Source organism: Haplochromis burtoni, unplaced genomic scaffold (genome assembly GCF_018398535.1).
Source record: "Haplochromis burtoni strain Fernald_Lab_line unplaced genomic scaffold, NCSU_Asbu1 Contig_120, whole genome shotgun sequence".
NCBI classification, from domain to species: Eukaryota; Metazoa; Chordata; class Actinopteri; order Cichliformes; family Cichlidae; genus Haplochromis; species Haplochromis burtoni.
The window spans coordinates 651,768-674,899 of NW_024582481.1; the positions used below are offsets into that span (position 1 = coordinate 651,768).

Sequence of the window (23,132 nt, forward strand, 5' to 3'; positions counted from 1 at the left end):
TAACCTAGCTTCACAGCTGCAGCAGTGCATGCATGTGAAACCCTGAAACAAAGTAACCTCACCTTTCTTCTCTGGCTTGTCTTGCTTCTTCCCTCTTTTCAACATAATCTCGACTGAGACAGAAAGACAGAAACGGATCATGGAGAGCAGGGAGAGCATGAGCAAAAGACAGTTTAAACCTGCATTCATACTACATAAGATTTTTATTTACATCTGATATGTACAAAGAGATTGCCGTATGATGCTCCATCTGCCGTTATTCTCTTTACAGTGTACACCACTGTATGGACAAAAGTACTGGGCTGTGTACACATTAAACTTACAGGAGCTGCTGATGTTGATGTCAGAGGAGGAACTGTGCAGTTACTGGATCAGCAGAGCGTTGGACTTACATGGGATCTCTTGCCACCCCCTCTGTTCAATGCTGGATGTTCAAAGTGGACATAGATGGCCTCTTTTACTCTTGTCAGTTCAAAACGTGAACACTGGCATCCTCGAAAGAGTGGCCTTTATGTTTTAGATGCAGATCCACAGCCAAATTTGTCCTGTTGAGGTGGCTCTTGTATGTTGTGCGATTTATGATGTGGCAGTTTGGTTTCTCCAATGTAGACGTCTGAGCATTGCTCGCCGCACTGCACAGCAATACACTGTGTTGCTTAGCTTGTGTTTGGGAGTTTTGAACCAGTGTTCATCTGAGGGTGTGGCTGGGTCTTAAGTCCACTGGGATGTCATGCTCAGTGAAAATTCTCCTGAGCTTCTCTGACAAGAATGACCTTTAAAACGACCCATTAATTCACAAATGTTTGCAAAGATAGACTAAAATAGTTAGGTGCTTGCTTTTAAACACCAGTGGCAACGGAGTGAAATTAGCTGATTTCAAAGTTTAAGAGGTGTGGCCCAATAATTTTGACCATTTAGTTTATCTGGTTATCCTCACCACGTATCCTCACACTGGAAAGATACGTGGTCATCTTTAGTGAGTGAAGATGGCCTGTTGTTAACCCGTCTTTAATAGGTTCCACTGTACAGAAGCTATACATCATTTTTTTAATGCTAAGAAGTCACATAAGGGAGGCTAACCTAAAGCGGTTCCTCTCCTCTCTTTCAATCCTCTGCAGTCGCTCCTCTCTTTCCTGGCGTCGCCTCTCTCTCTCTGCAGCCAGAGACTCCTGATGCTGTCTGTATGATAATGTTAGCAGCCCCCCTATAGCAGGTCTGTGAATCAGAGAAAAAGAGCAAATAAGACTAAATGATTGCTAATTAAGTGAATGACATATACTTTGATTTATGCATTTGCAAGTTTCTTCAAAATAAAAGCTTGACAGAGTTATAGTTAACATTAAAAAGTCGTTTGCATTAGCCGTGTTGCTAACCTGTCAGGTTTGGATTCTGGTGTGGAGGTTGCTGAACTATTAAAACGATGGACGGGTGATGTAGGAGTTTGGTTCTGGGATATGGATTTGACGCCAGGATGTTGAGTGCCATTGCCACTGATTCTGTCAAAAGAAAAGGAAAAAATATGTATTGTGCTGAAGACAGACGAAGACACAGAGGTGGATGCACATCATCACCACTAAAACAATTTAAGTAAATAACTTCAATGTGGCCTCTTAATAAAAACAAAAAGATGAAAAAACCTGACAAATGACGTTTTTTCAGATTTTTTTTTGTAAAACAATAAATTTGAGATATTATTAAATATATTTTAGCAAGAAAAATATAATATTTATTAAAGAGCTTGCACATACTTGTGGACTAGCCATTACAAGAACATCAAAAATGATTTTGGTAATTACCAGTACTCTTAATTCCGTGCAGCTATAGCTATGTGCTCTTGCACTGGGTGGTGGTGTAATACATTTCTTAAGCACTGTATGACTTATAACTGTATAACTTAAATTACGGCGACTGTCCCACTAAGGCAGTTCAGCAGCATCACTGTGAGAAAATCCATCCATCAGTTATTGCTCATCCACGTCTGTGTGTGAAAACAGCTCAGCTGTAATTATTATTATTTTTGACTAACTTGCACAACAGTAAAAATGGTATCATTACATTTTCAGTAACTTAAGCAGACCCAGTCACTGTTGTGCCAAACGTTTTATACTACTGTTCAACTCTAAAGCTCTTATATATCTTGTTTAACATTGGCCTGTTGACTCCTTGTCTTACCTTTCAGCCCAGCAGGGCTTTCTAGCAGGGCAAGATGAAGGAGATGTATTATCTGTCAGACTGAAGATGTAAGTGAGAGAAAAGTCAAGTCAGATTTGAAAGACTCCAAAGATTAAATATCTAGCTGTTAGTCACATAAAAAAGACAGTTTGAGGAAGGAGGGCTGCAAGACTACAAGACGACAGAGCAGACAGGGACGATACAATATCTCCCTCTGTCTCACTGATTAAGCGTGCAATTTAAAAAGCAAAATCTACCATAATTTAGTGTTCATTTTTTATTGTCCAGTGAACACCATTTGCTACATGCAGAGCAATGTGGTTTCTGTTGCTACAGACCTACAGACTTCAGCTTAAACATGAGCAGAACTACACAGTAACTGTAACCCACAGTAACAATTGAAACTCATTAATGCTCTGACATCATTTATCGCCTTGTCTTGGATTAACTGTGGCACAGAGCCACAATGAAAGACAGATGAGGACTAAATGCAAAATAATGCTTTCCAACATCATGGAAAAGGACGGGGCTTAATAACTTCATCGTGTAGTGCAAGTCTTCAGTGATGGCATTTCATTTTTGTACAATTATTTGTATTTTTATGATTGAAATGCTGGGTAAAGGTATAGTGAGATATACACAGACAACGGTGATGGAGTGGTTCCACATTGAGAGGTGTGCATGTAAAGTAGTGCTTTCTCAACCGCAAACGACACCTGCCTCTGGTTTAAGTCAGGGGACAGAGGGATGGAAAAAGGGTGGAGAGGCTGGGGTGGACTGATACAGAGGGTGTGCAGAGCTTGCCGCTCTATTCAGAGCAAATTGGAAGAAAGAGTCAGGTGGCTGTGAGGAACACACCAAGGACTAAAGGTCCTCTTTTTAGGTGGAACGGACACAGGAGAAGATGCCCTGGTCTTGACGCTGAGATACTCTCTCTGCCCTTCAGGGTCACTGGCTTTAGGGAGGATGTTGGCCATACACTTTATGTTCAAACACATGTTAGGAGTGTCTGCTACATCTGGAACCGCACTAGGATGACAAAATACAAGAGAGTAGGAGTCGAGAGAGAGTGAAAATAATCCAAAATGGAAGAGAAAGTAGGGAGGCACTGTGTGAATAAAAATGGAGAAACTGTATCACGGTAGTTGGCCTAAAATACCTGTGAGTGCCCTGACTAGAGGAATCAGAGACTGGATGACTTTCATCATCTGCCTCATCCTCCTCCTCCTCCTCCTCCTCACCCTCCTCCTTATCAGCCTCATCGTCTTCCTCTTCCTCTTCCCTGTGGTGGGCGAGGAGGGGTTGAGGGTTGAAAGGAGGAACGGGAGGATGCAGGGGAGGCGAGAGAGAAGAGAAATTGGACAAAGACAACGTGAAACCACACAGCAGAAGATGAAAGGGAGAGCACACAGAAATGACGAAAATCTACAGACATGCTTTTCAAGAAAGCATTAAAATTATTAGTGCAGAAGAGAGACATGCCTGAGAAGGTTAGTAGAATTTTAGTAATCCTGGTTTTATGACATGATAAAACAGTTAAAGGACAACTTTAATAATACCACTAATACAAAAGAGAAGAAGAGTATTTGATTTAATAAGGAGTGTTAAGCCTGTAGGATATGTTGTGTGTTTGAGCTGATAGTTTGGGGGTCGCCATACACGAGTCTGGGCCGGTTTGCTGTTTGGATCTCTCTCAGTTGTCTGGATTTCATTAACAATATGGAAAATTGTGATCTTCAAAGGCGGCTTGAATTTCCTGTGGTGGACTGGAAGAAGCTAGCTAGCATGGTATCATATGACCTGCTGGATTGAATTTAAGTTAACCTGAAGATCTGAGTGCTACCAGGGGTAAGGGGTATGCTTCTTGTAAAAAGCTTGTTAATAATGATTGGGGAGAGAAAGACAAAAAAGAAGACTACAAATAATTTCCAGTTTGCCTCCTGGAGCATGATCTAGAATAAAGAGGTTAAAGTAATGTTCATCAAAAGGATCTGTGCTTTTATCGGGTATAATCCCTTTAAGCATTTAAACAAGGCTGCAATTTGCTTCTTGCCGGAGTCACCAGATGCAGTCTGTGCAGTCACCAAGGTCTGTCATATATAAAACATGTGGCATGGTGGAGTTTAAGTTCAGTGCACGCCCGCTGAAGGAAGCCTGACTTCAGAGTGAGAGCAGATAGCTCATATCTCGTGTTTGCAAAGGCTTCCTTTTTCCTCGAGCGGCAGGAGAATGTCTGTGACAGAAAATTAATTTAAATGTCACTTTGCTGCAGCAGTCTTCTCTTTGCCATTCTTTAAATTACTATATAATGAAATTCTTTTCCTCAGCTCTGGACAGGGTAGAGCTCCACAAATGAAATATAATACACACTTGTAGTCGGGCAGCCTTCCTGTAAAATAACTCAATGGGAATCATTTGTGATTCCTTTTTACTTGCAGCTATCTTTCAGGCTTTAGATCACCCAGCTGGATGAAACATTTAATAACGAGGTCATGGTCGACCTGCCTGTGCATGTGCTCTGCTCTAGGTCATTACTTAATAAACGCCAAACTAAATCTTTCTTTTACTGTCCTAATTCTCTTCCACCTCTCCTCTCCTTTTGCAAACTTTACCTTTCACTGATATCTTCATGTTGGCTACCAAAGCGGAGGAAGCCACTTGCACGAGCGTGACTGGTGCTGGGTGATGCTGGGGCAGAAGCATGGCCTCTGCTATTCTGAAGCGAATGTCTCCGGCTGCGTCTTCTCTCCAGGCCTCGCCTCTCATTAGTGCCGCCGACACTGGCCCGCCGGCGGTCCTTTCGCCCACTCGGGGGCAACTGGGTGTCATCGTCACCGTCCTCATGACGGAGAGTCATCTAGGTCAAAGAGACAGCGAGTGAATAAAGTATAACAGGGATCTTTACACAGACAAATTCCCGGCTGCTATTTGACTTATTAGACACACTGAGCTTGTTTGTACAGAGATAAAGGTTTGTACTGAAGGCTTCCTGACCTCATAGATGTTGAACTGTTCCACGAGGTCGAGATCAGTGCCTTTTCTGCTTAGGTGTCTCTGGGCCGTGGCTTCAATGCCTTGCTCCTCCAGACAATCCACCATGTCATAGTAGGAGTCCTGGTCTGGTAGGCCTGCCAACGTCTGAGACACGCACAGAAGCAAACACATGCGATTTTCCATCCATCCATTTTCTTAGCTGCTTATCCAATCATTCAAGCTGTCACAGGGCAACAGGAAGGGTACACCCTCGATACTTGCCAGGGCTAACACATGATAATGAAACAATAACAAAACTAAACTGATAATTCACCTGCAGGACTGAAGCTAATCTGAGTAATAAATAATGTATTCAAGTAATATATTTAAAAACGATCTGTAGCCAGGCTGTATACCTAAACACATTAGTAGTATGTAAACACATTTTTCTATATCCACAAGGATAATAAACACTGAACACCAGCAGCCCTGTGTCCACACTTAAATCATTTTACACTCCTGCAGTTTATTCTTCATTACCACAGTTACTGCAATTTCATATAAGCAACATTTGCAATCCCACAAACACACAAATACAAATGACCTCTCACCTCAAAAGACTTTCTTTGTTATCTCTACATTATTCAGGTGCTGATAAAACAATCTATATACAATATATAAAGGGGGCTTTAAATGTAGCAGATTGGGAAGGAAAACCACTAGAGACAGGCAGGTAAATGCTATACTCCACGGTAATGCAGAAATAGTTGGTTAAATAGTATCTAAATAGTATTTACTGACCTTATTGATAAGCGTCATTGCGAACACCAGCAGCTCTGTATCCACTCCATCCTTCTCATCAAGGATCTCCATGACATTTGACCACAGTTTTGTACCTGCATCATGAAAACACATGCAACACAAGTGTGTATAAAAAGAAAAGTTATTTCAAGGTTTACAAAGATGCTGAACAACTACAAAATCTGAAATCATCCATTTGATCATCTCACAGTTTGTCATAAAAACCGATTTGGCTCTGTCGCTGTGTAGCAATATAAAAAATAAAACCTTTTAAGTCATCTTATTGCGCCAGCAGACTTTGCAGTATGGCTTTCATCTTCCTCTAGAAACACAGCAGTAAAAATGAAAAACAAAAAACGGAGGCGTCTGCATGTGGCAATAAGCAAGGAGCACCGTCTCAGCCATGAAGACCAACTCCTCTCATCGGGAGACAGGGGATCATGTTCAGTCCTCTTACGCAACAGCAGAAGTGACAGAGGGATACCTGAGCCCTGCACACGGATGACCAACCCCCTGCTGTATGCCACAGCACAATGCTGAGCTTTTAGGATGGCAGGTAACTGAACCCCACTGCAGGCAGGAGATAGACTCCTTCTCAATAAGCTTCATTCCATGCGTGGCTGTGGCGCGGCTGAGAACAACTGATCGGACCGCGCTTTCTGTGTTTTACTGCTCAGGTTTCACTGAGCAGCCGAGAATTAAAACTTAATGATGATGCTATGTAGCAACAAATCCCACAGAGACTAAATATAAGGTGAACATATTCAATGATTAAATAGTAGCACACACTGTAATTTTATGGGGAAGTAAGTGGAATTTATGATTGGCTTAAAGACTAGCATATGCAAATAACTCCATTAGCTCCAACATATTACACACTGAATTCACTGACACTCTGGTTAATGCAGCAGGTTTCCGATGTTTTCTCCTTTATTAATATCTATACTATGTGAGTGTGGGAATAGAGAACGAGTCGGTCCCTCCCTTGACAGTAGTGTTGTGCATTTATGTTTGTTTCTCAGTTATGCAAGCATCGTACCCCTTTTGGTATCCACAGCGTTCACAGCCTTTATGAGAAGGGCAGCATTGGACTCGGTGTACTCGACAAACACCAGCAGCAGCTTTAGGGATGTCTTCACCACCAGACGAAACTGTGGAAAGAAAAACAATCTGTTAAAGCAACAAACACAGAGCGCACAAATTCAACTGTGAACTTAATGTTTCTGCAAACAACTATGATGAGCATGTGCAAGCCCTTTAAATTCCAGATGCTTAATGGCATCAAATGGTAAAAGCCCTTTCCTTTAGGGGCAGTCTTGCAAGGTTTTGATAAGAGTGCTGTGTGCCACTGACGGCTCATGGGAACACACTGTACAGCAGTCAGACGGTATAAAAATGCCATAAAAATCAAAATGCTGAACCACAGATGAGCCTCAAAATAAAGCAAGATATCTAAGGTTTAGTAAATGTTTCCAGTGATTTACACCACTGTAAAATATGGAAAAAGAGATTTAAGAAAAAAAAGTAGGTGAGAAGAGTGTTATGGTTATGATATGCTGCAAAGCTGAGGTTAAAATCAACACAATGGGAGGGGTGGTGCACAACAAGTTTTCTTTCCTGGCGAGGTGATTACAAAGACGGGGTTCAGATTAAAAGAAAAATAAACCAGACACCAAAATATTTTGTCAGTATTTACACGGAAAGGCAGGAAAGTAATTTGTAAGAACATCAAAACTGTGTGAAAAGAGAGCCAGTGCAGCTCCCTCATCTGCTGCACATTTGCTGCACATACTGCAGTCTGGCCAGTAGAGGGCTGAGGTGACCACACTGACAGCAGGGCAGCAAGTATAGGATTTTATCCTTCTCATCAGTGGCCAGGTGGTGTCGTTGAGTTGATCTTACAGGATATCTACAGTGTGGAGTCATTTTTACATTTTTTTTATTTATTTTTTTTACCTTGGATCCAACCAGCGTGTAAAGCCACTGGATCGTTTCATTGTGAGATATGAGGCCGTTCATCCCGTCCACGTACAGCATTATTTGACCAAGAGCTGGAGAAAAGGAGAGTGGGAAAGGCAGACAAAAGAAAGACATGGGAGGAAAGAGCACAGGGATGGTCAATCTTATGGTATTACAGTTGATGTTTTCATCGTTTCATAATTGTCCATCCAACCTGCCTTTGCTCTCAGTGGAATCCTGACTATGCAAAGCAGGTGAAACTTAAGTTTCACCAACAATTAAGGGATAACAGACTGTATTCATGAGAAAACTCATAGTTTACTTTTGGTGCTTTTTGAGAGATTTCAGCCCCAATATATGACAGGAGACATGACCTTGTGGTACAATACTGTGCAAAAATCTTTATATTTTGCTAGATAAATGAGGTGCAGTGGTTTACTGATACGTGCAAGTATACATGGAAATTTATATGGCGAAACCAGAGTTTGTACAAATGATTTTAAAGAGATTGGAAATCAATATTTGATTTACTTTATCAGAGCCTGAACTCTCTTAGGCAGCTTTCTTGTCATTTCTTTAAGGAGTCTTCAGGAATTGCTCTCCAGGCTTCTTGAAGGACATTCAAAGCTCTTCTTTGGGTTTTGGCTGCTTTTCAGTCTGTTCTCTGTCAAGATGATCCCAGCCTGCTTCGATAACGTGGAGGGGGGGGCTGGGGAGGCCAAACCATGACTCTGCTTTTACTGCATTGGCAGTGTGTTTGGGATCATTGTCGCGACAAGAATGAAGCTTCTGCCAATCAGGATCTTACCAGATGGTATTTCATAGTGGACTAAAATATGATGGCAGTTTTCTGCATTCATAATTCCTCCTCTGTAAATACTGTTGACAATGCATCACTCTATAAGACTTCTGACACTGACCTTCAGTTGAGTTCTTGTGTAATTTGGCATACCTCAGGCTTTTCTACCCGTTTTCCTCCATTAAGAATGACTTCTTGACATCCTTCCATTGAAACCGTTCACTTCTGCTGAAGATACCATTTAAAAATGTCATGCATAGGCAAAACACTGTTTCACCTCTTGAGCTGGTTGGCTTCCTTATGCTTGAATGATTCATATGTTGATATTAAGTGGCTTAACGAACAAAAATCATTGCTCTGGTCGGGTATGAGGACTGGTTTGAAAATGGTTGAAGAAAAGCTTTGAAAACATTCAGAAAACCTGGAAAACTTGTTAAAGATGACAAAAAATATACAAGAAAATCTGCCTCCTTGCAAGCAAGCTATCAAGAAATGAGGAATGGCTCAAGACTTGTGCACAGCACTGTATATAAGACCAAAAATGTACACTATCAGATCATTTCCCCCTGTATTATTCACACATTCTCTAATTCTTTTTTATTTTGGTGAAATAAGACAATGATCTTCCAACACTCTAGTTTTATATATGTAGTAATTGTAGTAAATGTAGTAGTAATTATATATGAACTGTACATGCAAACTGGAGTTGCTGTGAAAATTGAAAATCTCAACAATTAGGTGAAGATCTTAAAAAAAAAACATCACTTGTCCACATTCAACTCTCAAGTTAGTGGACACAACTGGGGGCAGTATAACTGAGCAGAGTGCCTCAATGGAAGCTGACATGACTTCTATCTGTAACAGGATACATAAATAAGAACCTAATCAGAGCCAAGGGATCTCAGTGGGGGGCAGTAAAAGTGTAGGGCTTCTGTTGAAGGAGATGGGGGAAGGGAGATAAACATTACAGGACAGGAGTGGAACAGACAAAAGCACCATTTAAAATGTGGTGGGTGTTTTTGTTTTGTTTTTAAAGCAGCATCTCAGAGGAAGTCCACACATGTAGAAGTAATGCTTTCATACATTAGACCACAACAAGATGAGTTCAGTTTGAACCCAAAGAAACTTTACATGATACATTAGCTGACACGGGGGGAAGAGCACGTGACGCATTAAAAGTGGAACATTTTTGGAGAGCCTGTTTGACTGTTTCTTGGCAGAAGTTAGAGTGTTGGGAGGTAATAATACATAGGAGAATATTCTCAATAAGTCAAGCCATTGGTGTTTTTATTCAGAAGGATCATATATATAAAAGTGATCAGATATATTAGCAGCTGTGACAAAAAAGCAGAGAAACAGGTGCTTTGAAACTGTATACATTCACAGATTTTGATCTAATCTCTTCTTTGTATGTTTACATCACTTTCTTATAACATGTTATGATGACAGGCTGCACTTTCTGTTATATACGTATAAATTTCTTCATGCAGTCTTCTAGAGCGGCATTGAAAATCACGAATATGCAGCTGATAGGCCAAAATTCCCAGGTGCAGCTGCTGTGTGTACATGATGTGTGAGAGCGTGTGGGTGGACAGGCCCTGTGTGTGTCTGTGTGTATGTGCTTGCTGTCGGCGTACTGCAGCGGCAGCAAGCAGCGGTGGCGACAGTGCATCTTTTATAAATTGGGGTTAAGTACTCGCAACATGTCAGAACAGAGAAACGGTCCTTTCCCACTGCGAGCTCTGGGCGTTGTGTCACAGCAGACCACAATAGAATGTGTTTTTAAAAAAGCGATTGACTCTATCGGTCAGTGCAGGCCAGAGAGAAACCCTCTGTAACTATCCCACCAGACAGCTTTAAAGAGATCATTTACAGCACACTGTGAGCACAGAGTACAAAATAATGATGCACAGTCAATTTTTATACAAACACAAAACAGCCTCAACTTTAAAGAGCTGTGTGGCATTAGCAGACCTGCAATATCATCACTGCACACTTATCTCTTGCGTGCACCTGTGTACGGTATCTGCCTTAGTGCAATGTGCTTTTAAGAAATTCCACTGAAAACACGCGTCTTTAATGAGACTTTTAAGTGTCATTACGCAACACGAATGTTCAGTTGCTGACAGATGAGACTTTATCTATCCACCACAAAGCGAGCAGGCTTTTAGATCACGCTGACATGTTATCACAAGGCAACATTTAAAGGTTTTAGCCTATAGAACAGAGGTGCCAAACATAAGGCCAGAATCGGCCCGGCAAAGACTCCAAACCAGCCTCACTGCATGGAAAATGTGAAGGCATATATTTTGCACTGTATTTTGCTACGTTTTACAGCTTTTATGACATTCATTGACGTGATTAAGAGAAAAAAGAAAACAATTGAATGAGAGAAAAGTTACCATTTTTTCCCCACTATCTACCATAGAAATTTGTGATTGAGTGACTCAATTTACCGGTCGATCTACGTCCCTACCCTCACCTATGGCCACGAGCTGTGGGTAGTGACCGAAAGAACGAGATCGCGGATACAAGCGGCAGAAATGAGCTTCCTCCGAAGGATGGCTGGCCTCTCCCTTAGAGATAGGGTGAGAAGTTCGGCCATCCGGGAGGGGCTCAGAGTAGAGCAGCTGCTGCTCCACATCGAAAGGAGCCAGCTGAGGTGGTTCGGGCATTTGACAAGGATGCCCCCTGGGCGCCTCCTGGGTGAGGTGTTCCAGGCATGTCCCACCGGGAGGAGGCCCCGGGGCAGACCCAGGACACGCTGGAGAGATTATATCTCTCGGCTGGCCTGGGAACGCCTTGGTATTCCCCCGGACAAGCTGGAGGAGGTGGCTGGGGAGAGGGAGGTCTGGGCCTCTTTGCTTAGGCTGCTGCCGCGACCCGACCCCGGACAAAGCGGATGACGATGGATGGATGGATGGATGACTGGTGTGGTTGAAATTACACTTCTTTTTCTTACAGCGGCTTGCAAAAGTATTCGCCCCCTTTGAACTTTTCCACATTTTGTCACATTACAGCCAAACATGAATCAATTTTATTGGAATTCCAGGTGAAAGACCATACAGAGTGGTGTACACATGAGAAGCGGAACGAAAATCATACATGATTCCAAACATTTTTTACAAATAAATAACTGCAAAGTGGGGTGTGCGTAATTATTCAGCCCCCTGAGTCAGCACTTTGTAGAACCACCTTTTGCTGCAATTACAGCTGCCAGTCTTTTACGGTTTGTCTCTACCAGCTTTGCACATCTAGAGACTGAAATCTTTGCCCATTTTTCTTTGCAAAACAGCTCCAGCTCAGTCAGATTAGATGGACAGCGTTTGTGAACAGCAGTTTTCAGATCTTGTCACAGATTCTCGATTGGATTTAGATCTGGACTTTGACTGGGCCGTTCTAACACATGGATATGTTTTGTTTTAAACATATCCAACATATCCATTTGTTGGTCTTTCACGTGGAATTCCAATAAAACTGATTCATGTTTGTGGCTGTAATGCGACAAATGTGGAAAAGTTCGAGGGGGCCGAATACTTTTGCAAGCCGCTGTATGTTACGATATCTCAGGTTTTAAATGTGTAGGTAAAAATCTTTGATTTGATAGATGGAGGCATTTCATTGGTTACACCTTGAGGTGACAGTTGTTGTGATTTGACGCTATATAAATAAAGTTCAACTTAATTGGTCCGGCCCTCTTAACATCAACGTGGGCTGTATGTGGCCCACCATGCAAAACGAGTCTGACATCTCTGCTACTGAGAGCCAGTCACTCAAGCAGTCAACCGCGCAAAAAACAATCAGAATAAATATCATATTTGAATTTAATTTAGCGAACAGTTAAGATATGGAAATGGTATGTTACTTGAACCCTCATGTGGCGCCAGAAAACACACAGCCATTACCTTTTTTCTCACATTCATTAAAACTGCTGCTTCATGAAATTATTCATTGCCAGCGGCCTCTTGATGTACGATTTGACTACAAATCCAAAAACCGCAAAGACCGAATGGTTAGGTAAAATGATACTGTAACTGTTTAGAAAAAAAATTAAATTACCTGTCATTATGGGAAACCTTCATATTCTGGTCAAAACAGTTAAAAGGAGACATTTAATTACTCTCCAAACAATCACGTATGCGGACTGCAAATGAAAGCGATTTACACACACTTTGCTTTAACTAGTAATTTAACGGCCCTTTAAGAATTAGGCTGCCTGCTTCTTACAGTTTTAAGCTTTGAAACTGGGATGAACGTTTGCCATACTTCCCTAAGTGTTGGCTCAAAACCCAGGGTTGTTTTTAAACTGTACAACAGACAGTCATCTATAACTTTAGAAGAGGGTTAATAAGAGGAACATGTGAGTCCAGAGTCTGTAAAGGACTCTCTCCACTCTCAAGCACTGATTTGGGGCCAACAATGTGGGCCTCCATTTATATAATCATGAGCAGCTTTACCATACCTCACACAAAGCGCAACAATAACACTGCTAACTCCCTTTGTATGTACTGTATGTCACGTAATAAGATGCTTGCAGACAATGAGCTCCCTTCAAAGCACAGTGATTAGAGTTAAGATGCATGCCACTGGGGAAAAAGGACAGCCAGGGTAAAAAGGACAGCTTTAAAGAAACTTTGAAGTGTCGAGTGAGCAGCCTGTCATCGGTGCAGCACTCTTACACTCAATTTATTTCAACATGCAACTGCCTTAAGAGTGAGCAGAACATTTGGACGACACAGAGTTGCAGCAGGGAACCACAGACTAGGAGACTGGAGGAGACAGACCCTGCTCCCGTGTCTCAAATTCTGAGAGAAGTACAAAATCAAACAACTGAAGTCTGGTGGAAGTGTTTCTTCAGGGCCTCTCCCTCTCATAAACCACAGCAATTATCTTCCACAGCCCCAGGAATGTGCAGGAAGGGCTGCTCCGTGACCACTGCCGAGGTGAGAAGCAGTCTGAGGTCTGTGAAGTCAGCACCAATGCAAGCCAGCTGACGTATATGTTTTTTAAAAAGACAACTTTATCTATAAGGATGCAAGAAATCAAATGAACAACTTTCTGTTTACAGTAAAAAACTGTCCACTTCTCTCCCACTTACCACTCTGGCCCGTTGGTTTCATTTACATTTTGGAATTTATCTAAACTGGGTCAGCCAAACTGTCTGTCAGTGTGCAACATTTATTTTACCAGGACTTTGGGAATGGGGCCAAATCTTTAGCCCCTACAGTGCAACATGGAGACTCTTATCTTGCATTCTGTGCATTAGCCAGATGCTGCGCTTAGATTTCTGAGGTGTACTTCCCTGTACCCACTGTACCTGGATCGCTGTATACTGCAAGGCCTAACAAAGGTTTTTTTTTTTCATCTAAATTGATTTTCTACTATGTCAGATTTTAGTATTCACAGAGTTATGGAGATTATTACTGAATACAGATTTGCAAAGCCACTATTTTTCCTGTTGTGACTCATAAACAAATCAGGAGTATTTCCAGCAAATTTGTATAAAGGGTTTATTTGGAGCAACCTAAGATGGTTTTACATATCTATTGGATGATCAGTTAAAATAAAAGATCTAAGTGCATATTAAAAGCAGCAACAATCAACAGTTTATCAACAGTGGATCACATGACTCATTGAAAAGGTCTAGTAGCAATGAATCTATGGAACTCGGCTCTAAACTTTATGGAACAGCTCTGTTTTCACCCACGGGAAAATGAGTTTGCTTATCTGCTCATTTTAAGAAACTGGTATCATGCAAGTATTTTGTTTATGGCTTGTTTCCACTTTCCCAAGTCTTCAAAACAATCAAAATCTGTTTTTTTCTGCCCTAAGCGTAACCTGAATTGGACAAGGGGGTGAGAAAATGGATGGATCAATAAAGTTGGTTAGTGAGATTTTACCTTGCAGCCTTGATCTGAGTTATTTGAACATCACTATGTTGTTATGAATGTAGATGTCACAAACGAAAGGATATCTGACTGAGAGAACAAGGGATACTGCACACTAATACAGTGATTTATTGTTCCTTCTAACTCTAATGGAAAAGATAATATACAATATTAGCATCAAGTTGTATCCAATAATTCTTTAAACTAGCAGCTGAGACATCCTTTCTCAGATACCAAAACAGACTGGTTAAATGAGTTCATAGTCAGTTCATGGGAACCAACAGGATTTTCTGATTAAAAATATATACACATATCTCACATATCACTTTAGTTGCATCAATTCTTAACATACAGTTCACTGGCACCAGTGAATGCAGATTTATAAAAAAAAAAAGTTAAGAGGATATCCATCCATCTTCTATAGCTAGCATAGCAAAAAATGCTAGCTTAGTGTCTCTGGAAGTTAGCATGACACTCGGAGCTGAAAGGCAAACAGCATTATCTGATTGTTCGTGGACGTATATTTTGGATAACCCTCTGCTCTTTAACGCGATACTGATGACAGTAGACCAGCAAGCTCATCAAGCTGTCCTCGACTCTGCTTTCACCACTCTGTGATCAGTTGTGATGAGACAGATGGGTATAAAACAACCGTAGCAGTAAAAACCTGTTTAACCAAATTAATTAGTGATTAATCATCTTAAATAACTTTTTTGTTGTTGTTGTGAACCACCTACATCTGTAATGAAGAAGAGAAGTGTCACATCAAAATAAAACTTTCATAAAAACATTAAAGAGGTGTAGGCTCAGGTTTAGTTTGAAACATAATTTTTTTTAAACTTCATCTGTACATATTCACAACGTGTGTTCTTGTTTTTCTTTTCTCATTAGAATAAAGGAATAATTGCTCTTCACACAGCCCTTCTATATACAACGTATACAATATGAATTCAACTTTTCTGTCGAATAAACACTTTTATCTTTGATAGTTTCAGTAAAATTTGTTAACACACAGTTCTTTGCAAAGTATATTATAAAGAAGAAAAAGAATGAATTTCAGTTACTGATTAAGTTACAGTCTGATTGATTACTCTTATTATTTCTCATTTCTGCATCCATATCTCTAGCTCGGTCCTGACTTAGAGTCTGTCTGCCATAAAAAGTCAAGTTTATTACTCAGCTCTACTGTACTGGACCAAGACATTTGTTAGTCAGCTAATAACCCAGACCATTAAAGCCAGACTAATTCCAATCACTGAGCCAACTGCCAGACTTACCTGAACTACCAGACTTACTTATTTGAACCCCATACAGTAAAACAACAGGGGGACGCTTCCATTTTCAGACCTGAATAAATGTCTGCCAGCATTTGACAAAATTTACTGTGGGCCTAAATCCAAACAAATTCCCTGAAGACAAACAAACAGGCCTAATGGAACAATAGCATGAAGTAACGCAGAGCGCCTCCCCAGTATTTGGCTGAGCAAGCTCCACAGGCACCGCAGACCCACTGCAGTGCTGAGCAGGGCAAAATCTCCTACAACATTATGAGGAGAATAAACAAGCTAAATGTGGTATCACTTTCTGTTCTACTGCTCACCTCTTTGTACTTGAACAGCTGAGAGAGTAGAAGGGCTACTGCACCAAATAAATTTTATCAAATGATTTTAGGACAATGAACAACTGGAAGAAGTCCAACAGATGATTTCTGCACCGCATCCAAATGAGAAAGACTTTGGCAACAAGCTGCTGCGTTACATCCACCCTCTTGTAAAGTGAACTGAAAGATGAGCTGTGGTAAATTCTTACTGCTCCTCAGAGCATAGTAGTGTGATTGAGTCTGGTTCTGGCCAGTCGCATACTGAATTCAGTCCCAAAAAACAGTCAGCTTACAAAAATCAGCCTTAAAGCCGTGAAACACTGACGATTTCAATCTATGTGCCTGCGTGCTGCATAACTGCAAAGGATTTATTTTTTTTTCCAAATTAGAGTTTATGTACCTTAGACAGCAAGGTCAGAGATGATAAAATGAGAGCTTGAGAAATGAACTAAATCAAACATTCTTATAATATAATTGGCTTGTATACTGAATTCTGTTACCGTAAAACAGGCTCTGGGATGGGATTGTAACTCTGCTGCCAGTGGGTCTGCTCAGGCTAAAAACTTCTACAGATGTAGGTAAAAAGAATAAGGGGAGTCAGAATATAGGTCAGGCAGGTGGGGTGAAGTGGGTTCAGATGTAAGCCGTCTGCTCACGTGAGGGCCGGAGGGGTCTGACACAGAGGAAGGACAGAGTGGGACACATACGGTCGGAAGAAGGTTTCGAGTTTAACCCCAACACGTGATGACATGCTGCTGTGTTTGTGTAGGTAAATGGTAAATGTAGGTAGTGTTAGTATTTTCAACACAGTGTCAAGCAGTCTATGGAGTATTTGCTGGTGTATATTTGAGTACGTGACTCAGTATGTCAGTTTAAACACTGGTGACTTAATTTATAGAGAACATGCTGGAAGCAAAAAACCAAAATGATGCCAGTGGAGCAGAAAGAGTTGAGAGGCTGTGGGATGAAATCACGCGTAACACTCATTTCCTAAATTTCCACTGACCACATGAAGTTATTCCCATCATCCCAGAGGACCAAATTTTTAGGCAGGTACTGAAGCTATATAACACATGACTAGGATTACAGCCTCAGGGTTGTATGCCTCTGCCAACCAGTCGACTTGCTGTTTACGTCGGCGTCGATCCAGACTCGAGCTTTCAACCTTTGGATAAAAATATGTTTTATCACTTTACTTTATAAGACATTTGTGTACAATATTGTTATAATTAGCATATGATTTCTTGAGTTATGGATAAAAACTGGTTTGTGAGGTCAGAGCGACACCGACCTTGAGCCACCGAACCCCAATCAGTTCTTGTCTTACTGGAAATTTGTCCCAGATGTAATAAAATTTCCTCCAGCTGTACCTGACATCTCACATTAACCAGGATTGAATACATGACAGGTCACAGTGTCCTTGACCTTTGACCACCAACATTTTATCACCAGCACCAAGGCATAAAAATATTATTAGCTTTTTCTAGACGACCAAACCCTGTTACTACCAACTACTATTTTTTTTTTTTTTGTGGGGCTTTGGTCTTTCAGTTCACGATCAGACACTTTTATTGATTCAGGATATGCCAAATATCTGAAAACTACATTCAGCTGAGGGAAAAACATAAACTAAGATGCAAGTGAGAGCTCAAAAAATAAAAAAATGCTTGCAGCCACCACAGAACATTAGATTTTATATCAATGTTTAGCTAGCTGGTTGAAACCAACTGTAATATGTGTCTTAGCAAGCTGTTGTAGCTGAATAAGGCACTTGCAAACATAACATTACTCGATTTCCTAAATTAACCACATTCCACTACAGTAATGCAAGTTGAATGTTGTGTAAATGCCTTAGCTTAACTTGCATGAACTTAAAACTGACATTTAGATATTTGACCTATCGGTGACAAAATGTTTCCTATTCTTCCTGTTGATGGTGCCTGATATTGCATATCTTATTAAAGGCTCAGTTTTTCCAATTTTGGCAGCATTTAAAAATGAGGTTGTTCTATCCCATGAAACAGCAGCTTTAAAATGTTTTTCTTTTTGCTTGCCAAGGGGACTGACAAAGAGAGACATTCACCTAATACAAATTCAATGGACAGCCATAATGTTTACTATTCTTTGTAGGTGGGACTTCATTGGCTGTGTCTCAGTGGCCTGAACCATCCCTTTGTTACCCTGGGGGCTTCAAATGATGCAATTAGGATTTCTTTTCCACTCACCTATTTTCCCTCTCCTTGTTTTCATAAACCATAATTACATTTAATCATTAGTTAATAATAATCTCTGGCTCTTTTCCACAGTGTGTATCTTAACCTGTCTCCCTCCCCTCATCCCCTAACCAGTGATAACAGATGGCTGCCCCTCCCCGAGCATCATTCCACCAGAGGTTTATTCCTGTTAAAAGGGAGTTTTTCGTTTCCACTGTCACTAAGTGCTTGGCCAAAGGGTGTCATCTTTAGTTAACAATATAACATGCCTTGAGGTTATAGTTGTTGTGAACTGGTGCTATAAAAATAACAATGAACTGAACTAAATTGAATTACGACCATAACCTGCAGACTTAAGCTGTAAGTGTGCATGAATGAACATCCACGTCACCACAATGTCTATGTGTGTTTCAGTGAGTGAGTGCTTTTCAGATTGAAAAGATTTGCACTGAGAGGGCAGCGGGAGCAGTGGCTTTTCAAAAAGCTGCATGAGATTGGGTGGAAAACATGCACGTGTTCCCATGGGATCTCATTACAAACCAGGAGTTCAAGTTTCTATTGGTACAACAAGGGCATTCCGTGAGATCCCCTTCTCGCTCTTGTCTACATATGTGTGTCAGCAGTTCCCGCAAGGCCCTCTCGAATTCCCTTTACCCTAGAGAAAAATTAACAAAGCATGACTTTATCTTCTTTTAAAAGTCATTCTTGCACGATCACACTAACAAGGAAACGATTACACCTGTAATAACCAGCACATGCAGTATATTGATACATTCGCACAAATCCACACAGCTTGGTACAGACAAAATGGAAATGTTTATCCAGACAACGGGCCATCATAAAGGTCTCCCTCCAGCACAGCAATCCAGACAACACAATACGCACTGTTTCCAAGAAGAGCTTCCAACACTGCTGCTATGCCTGGGTTTTCACTCATAACAATCAAAACAGAATCTAAATTTAGGACTACTGAAAGTCTCCTTAGTGTAGATTAAAAAAATCCACACTAAAAAAAATCCCAAAAACAATCCACACAGTATTAAAAAAATGTACTGCTGGTGTTTTGTTTTGCACTTAAGATACACAAGAACTTTCTCTTAACATATCAATCTATCGATCTGTCTGGTTAAAGGCTGCTCTAACCCTCGGTTTCCAACAGATTTTTTTCTACTCTTGGCTCTCATTGATGTCAGTGGCAGCCAATATCCCTAATATGGCCAACTTAAAATCATAGCCCAGTCAAATACTGTATATAAAACTTAGATTATTCCTATGGTGATTTTTCTTAACTACAGGTTTCCATTCCAGCTCGACACCACAGCCGCCCGTTTGGCTACAAAGTGCAGAGTACATAAATGAAGCTGGCTGCTCTTACCTTTGTTTACGGTGAAGCGTTTTGGATTGTGACACGCAGATGAAAACCGTTGCACATGTCTTGCTAGTGTGTCACATATAAAATTTAAAGCCTTTGCTACTACAGACACTTAAAATTTGAACAAAAGGCTCTTGTGTTTCAGGTGCACTTTGTGGAAACGGCGACCACTAAAGTTCCTGCTGTGTGGCTCTAAAAGCTGATCTGTGTGCTGTATTGGGGGGGGGTTAGGTCCTAGACAGTTTAAGAGGTAATGAAACACTTGACTAGAACACATCTATCTTTCCCACACGGCCCTTTTGAGCACTTCCTTCTGGAAACCAGGAAGTCAAGGTGCTTCATTGTGGGATTATAACAGCCGTGGCATTAAAACCAGGAGATCTTAAAGTGGTAGCGAGACATAGAAGCCAAGGAAGAGCGAATGAGATAAAAGTATGAAATGAAATATGGACATAACTTATAGCATAAGGTAATACTTCTAGACTTTGAGAGCTATAAATTTTCAAGACTAAGTTAGAACATGCAAGCCCAGGTATATACAGTATAATTCAGCGTGTGATGGCCTTTTGGGTATGGAGATAAGTTATGCCCTGTTTACAAATGTGTTTTCCATCAAATATATATCCTCACTTGCTCTGGAAGCTGAAACAAAAAAGAAAAAGAAAAAAAAAAAAAAAGAGTCTGTTTCTCCAAATTCCCATACATCAAAAACTAACGCTTCACTTCCAATTTGTTTCCACCAGTGCTTACAGATGGCAAATGTTTTGTCAACAGCAGCATGCAGGCTGAAATAGCACGGCCTCGAAGAAGTGCACGCAGAGAAAGTGTAGCTCAAAACAAAGCTTATGGCGAGGAATGTCAACAGTGAACCTTTCAAAGCAGGGAATAATTACTTCATGTTGACTGTAATTGGTTTGTCTTTAATCTGCCCTCTCTGTCTGTCGTTCCCATTTTTACAGTTACCAATTAAACACGGTTGTTGCTTTTGTTAGCGTTCTTACTATAAATTCTACAAATGGAAAAACCTTGTCATTTGTTCTTCCAACTCCTCTGCCTGTTTTGCTCATGATAATTAGTACCATAGGGATCTTTTTTTAACCACAGTGAAGAAAAAAAAAAGTCTGAGCTTACTGATGAAACTTATTTGACCTTTTTGCAAAAGCTGCTTTTATTTTGGGGCTGAGGAAGCACTAACAACGACGAGTTACTGTGCCAACTTTCAGTATTTTATTTGGCACTTTTTAAGACAGAATAGAACGTTTTTTGTCAGAATGGCACAAAGGCACATATTAGGGTGGACCTAAACCACCATCTGATTTATTAGCATTTTGGACTTTACTATAAATGTGGTCTTCATGAAACCCATGCTTCTCAAAGTGTGGTAACATAACATACTGCAGCCTGTGAGTGCCACAAAGGAGGAATAAGCAATTACAGAAGAGGAAGAAGACAAATCTACTTTCAGCTGCTCCCTTATTCACAAGTGATAGCTCCACCTGTTGTATTTAGCAGATTTTTTGTGTCAAATTAAAGACGCACAGCCCCAAAGGGCTTTGTGTCTTTTCCTGACATCGAATCAGGGAACCTTTGCTTCCTAAGTAACAGTTTTTTATTACAGTCAATGTCATATGTCAAGCGCAGGCCTACAAAAGTTGCAGTTACAAGTAAAACCCACCAGCTTCTAACCAGACAACACTAACTAATCTAAACGGTAAATGGACTCATTCTTATGTAGCACTTTTCTACTCTGCTTGAGTACTCAAGTGCCTTAGACAACAAGCCTCATTCATCCATTCACAAGCATGTTTTCCTACACCTATGTGCTTTCTATCTAACATTCACGCTCCAATAAACACATCAGGAGCAACTTGGGGTTCAGCATCTTGCCCAAGGACACTTTGACGGCAAGGAATCAAACCACCAGCCTTCTGATTAGTAGACAACCCGTGCTACCTCCTGAGCCACATCACTTTTGACAACTACATCTCTAATCAATGCATTCTCACTAACAACTAGTCACATACTGATGCTTGGTTGGGAACTTCTTGTCATATATTAGTGATATGTATCATGTTAACACTGTGATAGGTTTTGAAAAAAATGATATGGTTTAAAATACATTCTTTCGCATGTTAACCACGAGTTACAAGTCAAACTTCTCCAACCTGCAACAAGTCTGCTGCAGAGAAAGAACATTTGACAAACCCACGACACCTTTTTGGTTTGAGAAACTACATTCTTAACTAAAGAAACATACACTATGAAACCTTTGCTCTGATTTTCATTTCATTAACAAAAGATTTATGATTTCAAGAGCTGCTTTCGAAAGATAATAAATGAGCATGAAAGAAGCACGACCGAGCCTAATGAGGCCTTCATTGCCCTTTTGGCTCTCTTGTGTTTGCAGCTGATTGTAAGATTTACAGGAAGACCAGATGGCACGAGCACCTCTGAAACAGTGACCTCACACCCTTTCCTCTGATGGGGTGATAAGGGCATACAAGCTTTCCCCTGGGTCCAAAAAAAGAAAAAAAAATCGCAGGTCTCCAAGGAGTTAAGCCCAGGTCTGGAAGCCCTCCGAGCCAGGTGTGAGGGGCCGTGAAAGGGGCCAGACCCCAACCAGGCAGACACAGAAACCACTCACATCACTGAGGGAGCACTAACAGACACCTCCAGGGGTTTAAGAAGATGGAAAGAGAAAAAAAAAAAAAAACGAAGAAAAAGAGCAAAGTGAGATGGTGTAGATTGCTAAGAATGCTGCAGGAACAAGCATTTACAATGAAGGCAATGTTCCACAGAGCTAAGGCTGGAGACCTGTTGTTCTAAAATGCAAGCAGACTGGTGTGCACGTGTGACTGTGCCTTTTTCAACTACAAAAGACCCATAAGATTGATATTTATTCTTGAAAGAGAGCAAGATTGTTTTGTCGGGAGGTTTTTAATGCACACCAGACAGACCAGGGTTCAAGGCCACATTCCTCTCAACTTTTTCCTTTTTTTTTTCTTTTCTTTTTTTTTCCTTTACTGGGCTCAACTTGAAAGACATTACAGCAAAAAGCATTAGAAGTGATCAGTGTTTGATACCAAAGCAATTACTGCTCTTGGTTTGCTATCTGCCTCTGTTCCATTCTCTGTGTGTGCACGTGTGAAAATTTCAGGCAAATAATTCACTCCCCTCTTGGGGATCCTTATGACATAGCTCCTCTTGGAAGTCATCAGCAGTAAAGCCGCCAGATCTATATTCATTTCTGACCTGTACATCTGGGTTCCAGCACATGCTCGACTTGCGTTCGCCAACACATGGCTCACGAGGGAGGGTGATCTACTACACTCCACATTTCCTCAGCTGGTCAGGA

General features: G+C 40.9%; 1 protein-coding gene across 3 annotated transcripts in view; it reads right to left on the minus strand.

Annotated features, from left to right (window-relative positions):
* Positions 1–23,132, minus strand: part of fhod3b (formin homology 2 domain containing 3b) — a 90,321-nt gene that overhangs the window by 12,632 nt on the left and 54,557 nt on the right. For 2 of the 3 annotated variants that reach the window (XM_014337596.2, XM_014337597.2), the window contains exons 6-14: positions 7,903–7,997; positions 6,986–7,097; positions 5,947–6,041; positions 5,167–5,310; positions 4,785–5,029; positions 2,173–2,232; positions 1,374–1,496; positions 1,081–1,215; positions 63–113 (exon numbers count right to left, since the gene is read on the minus strand). In XM_014337596.2, the coding sequence (XP_014193082.1) occupies positions 63–113; positions 1,081–1,215; positions 1,374–1,496; positions 2,173–2,232; positions 4,785–5,029; positions 5,167–5,310; positions 5,947–6,041; positions 6,986–7,097; positions 7,903–7,997 (1,060 nt within the window). The remainder of the gene's footprint in view (positions 1–62; positions 114–1,080; positions 1,216–1,373; positions 1,497–2,172; positions 2,233–4,784; positions 5,030–5,166; positions 5,311–5,946; positions 6,042–6,985; positions 7,098–7,902; positions 7,998–23,132) is intronic. The other variant, XM_042223786.1, reaches the window with a different exon arrangement.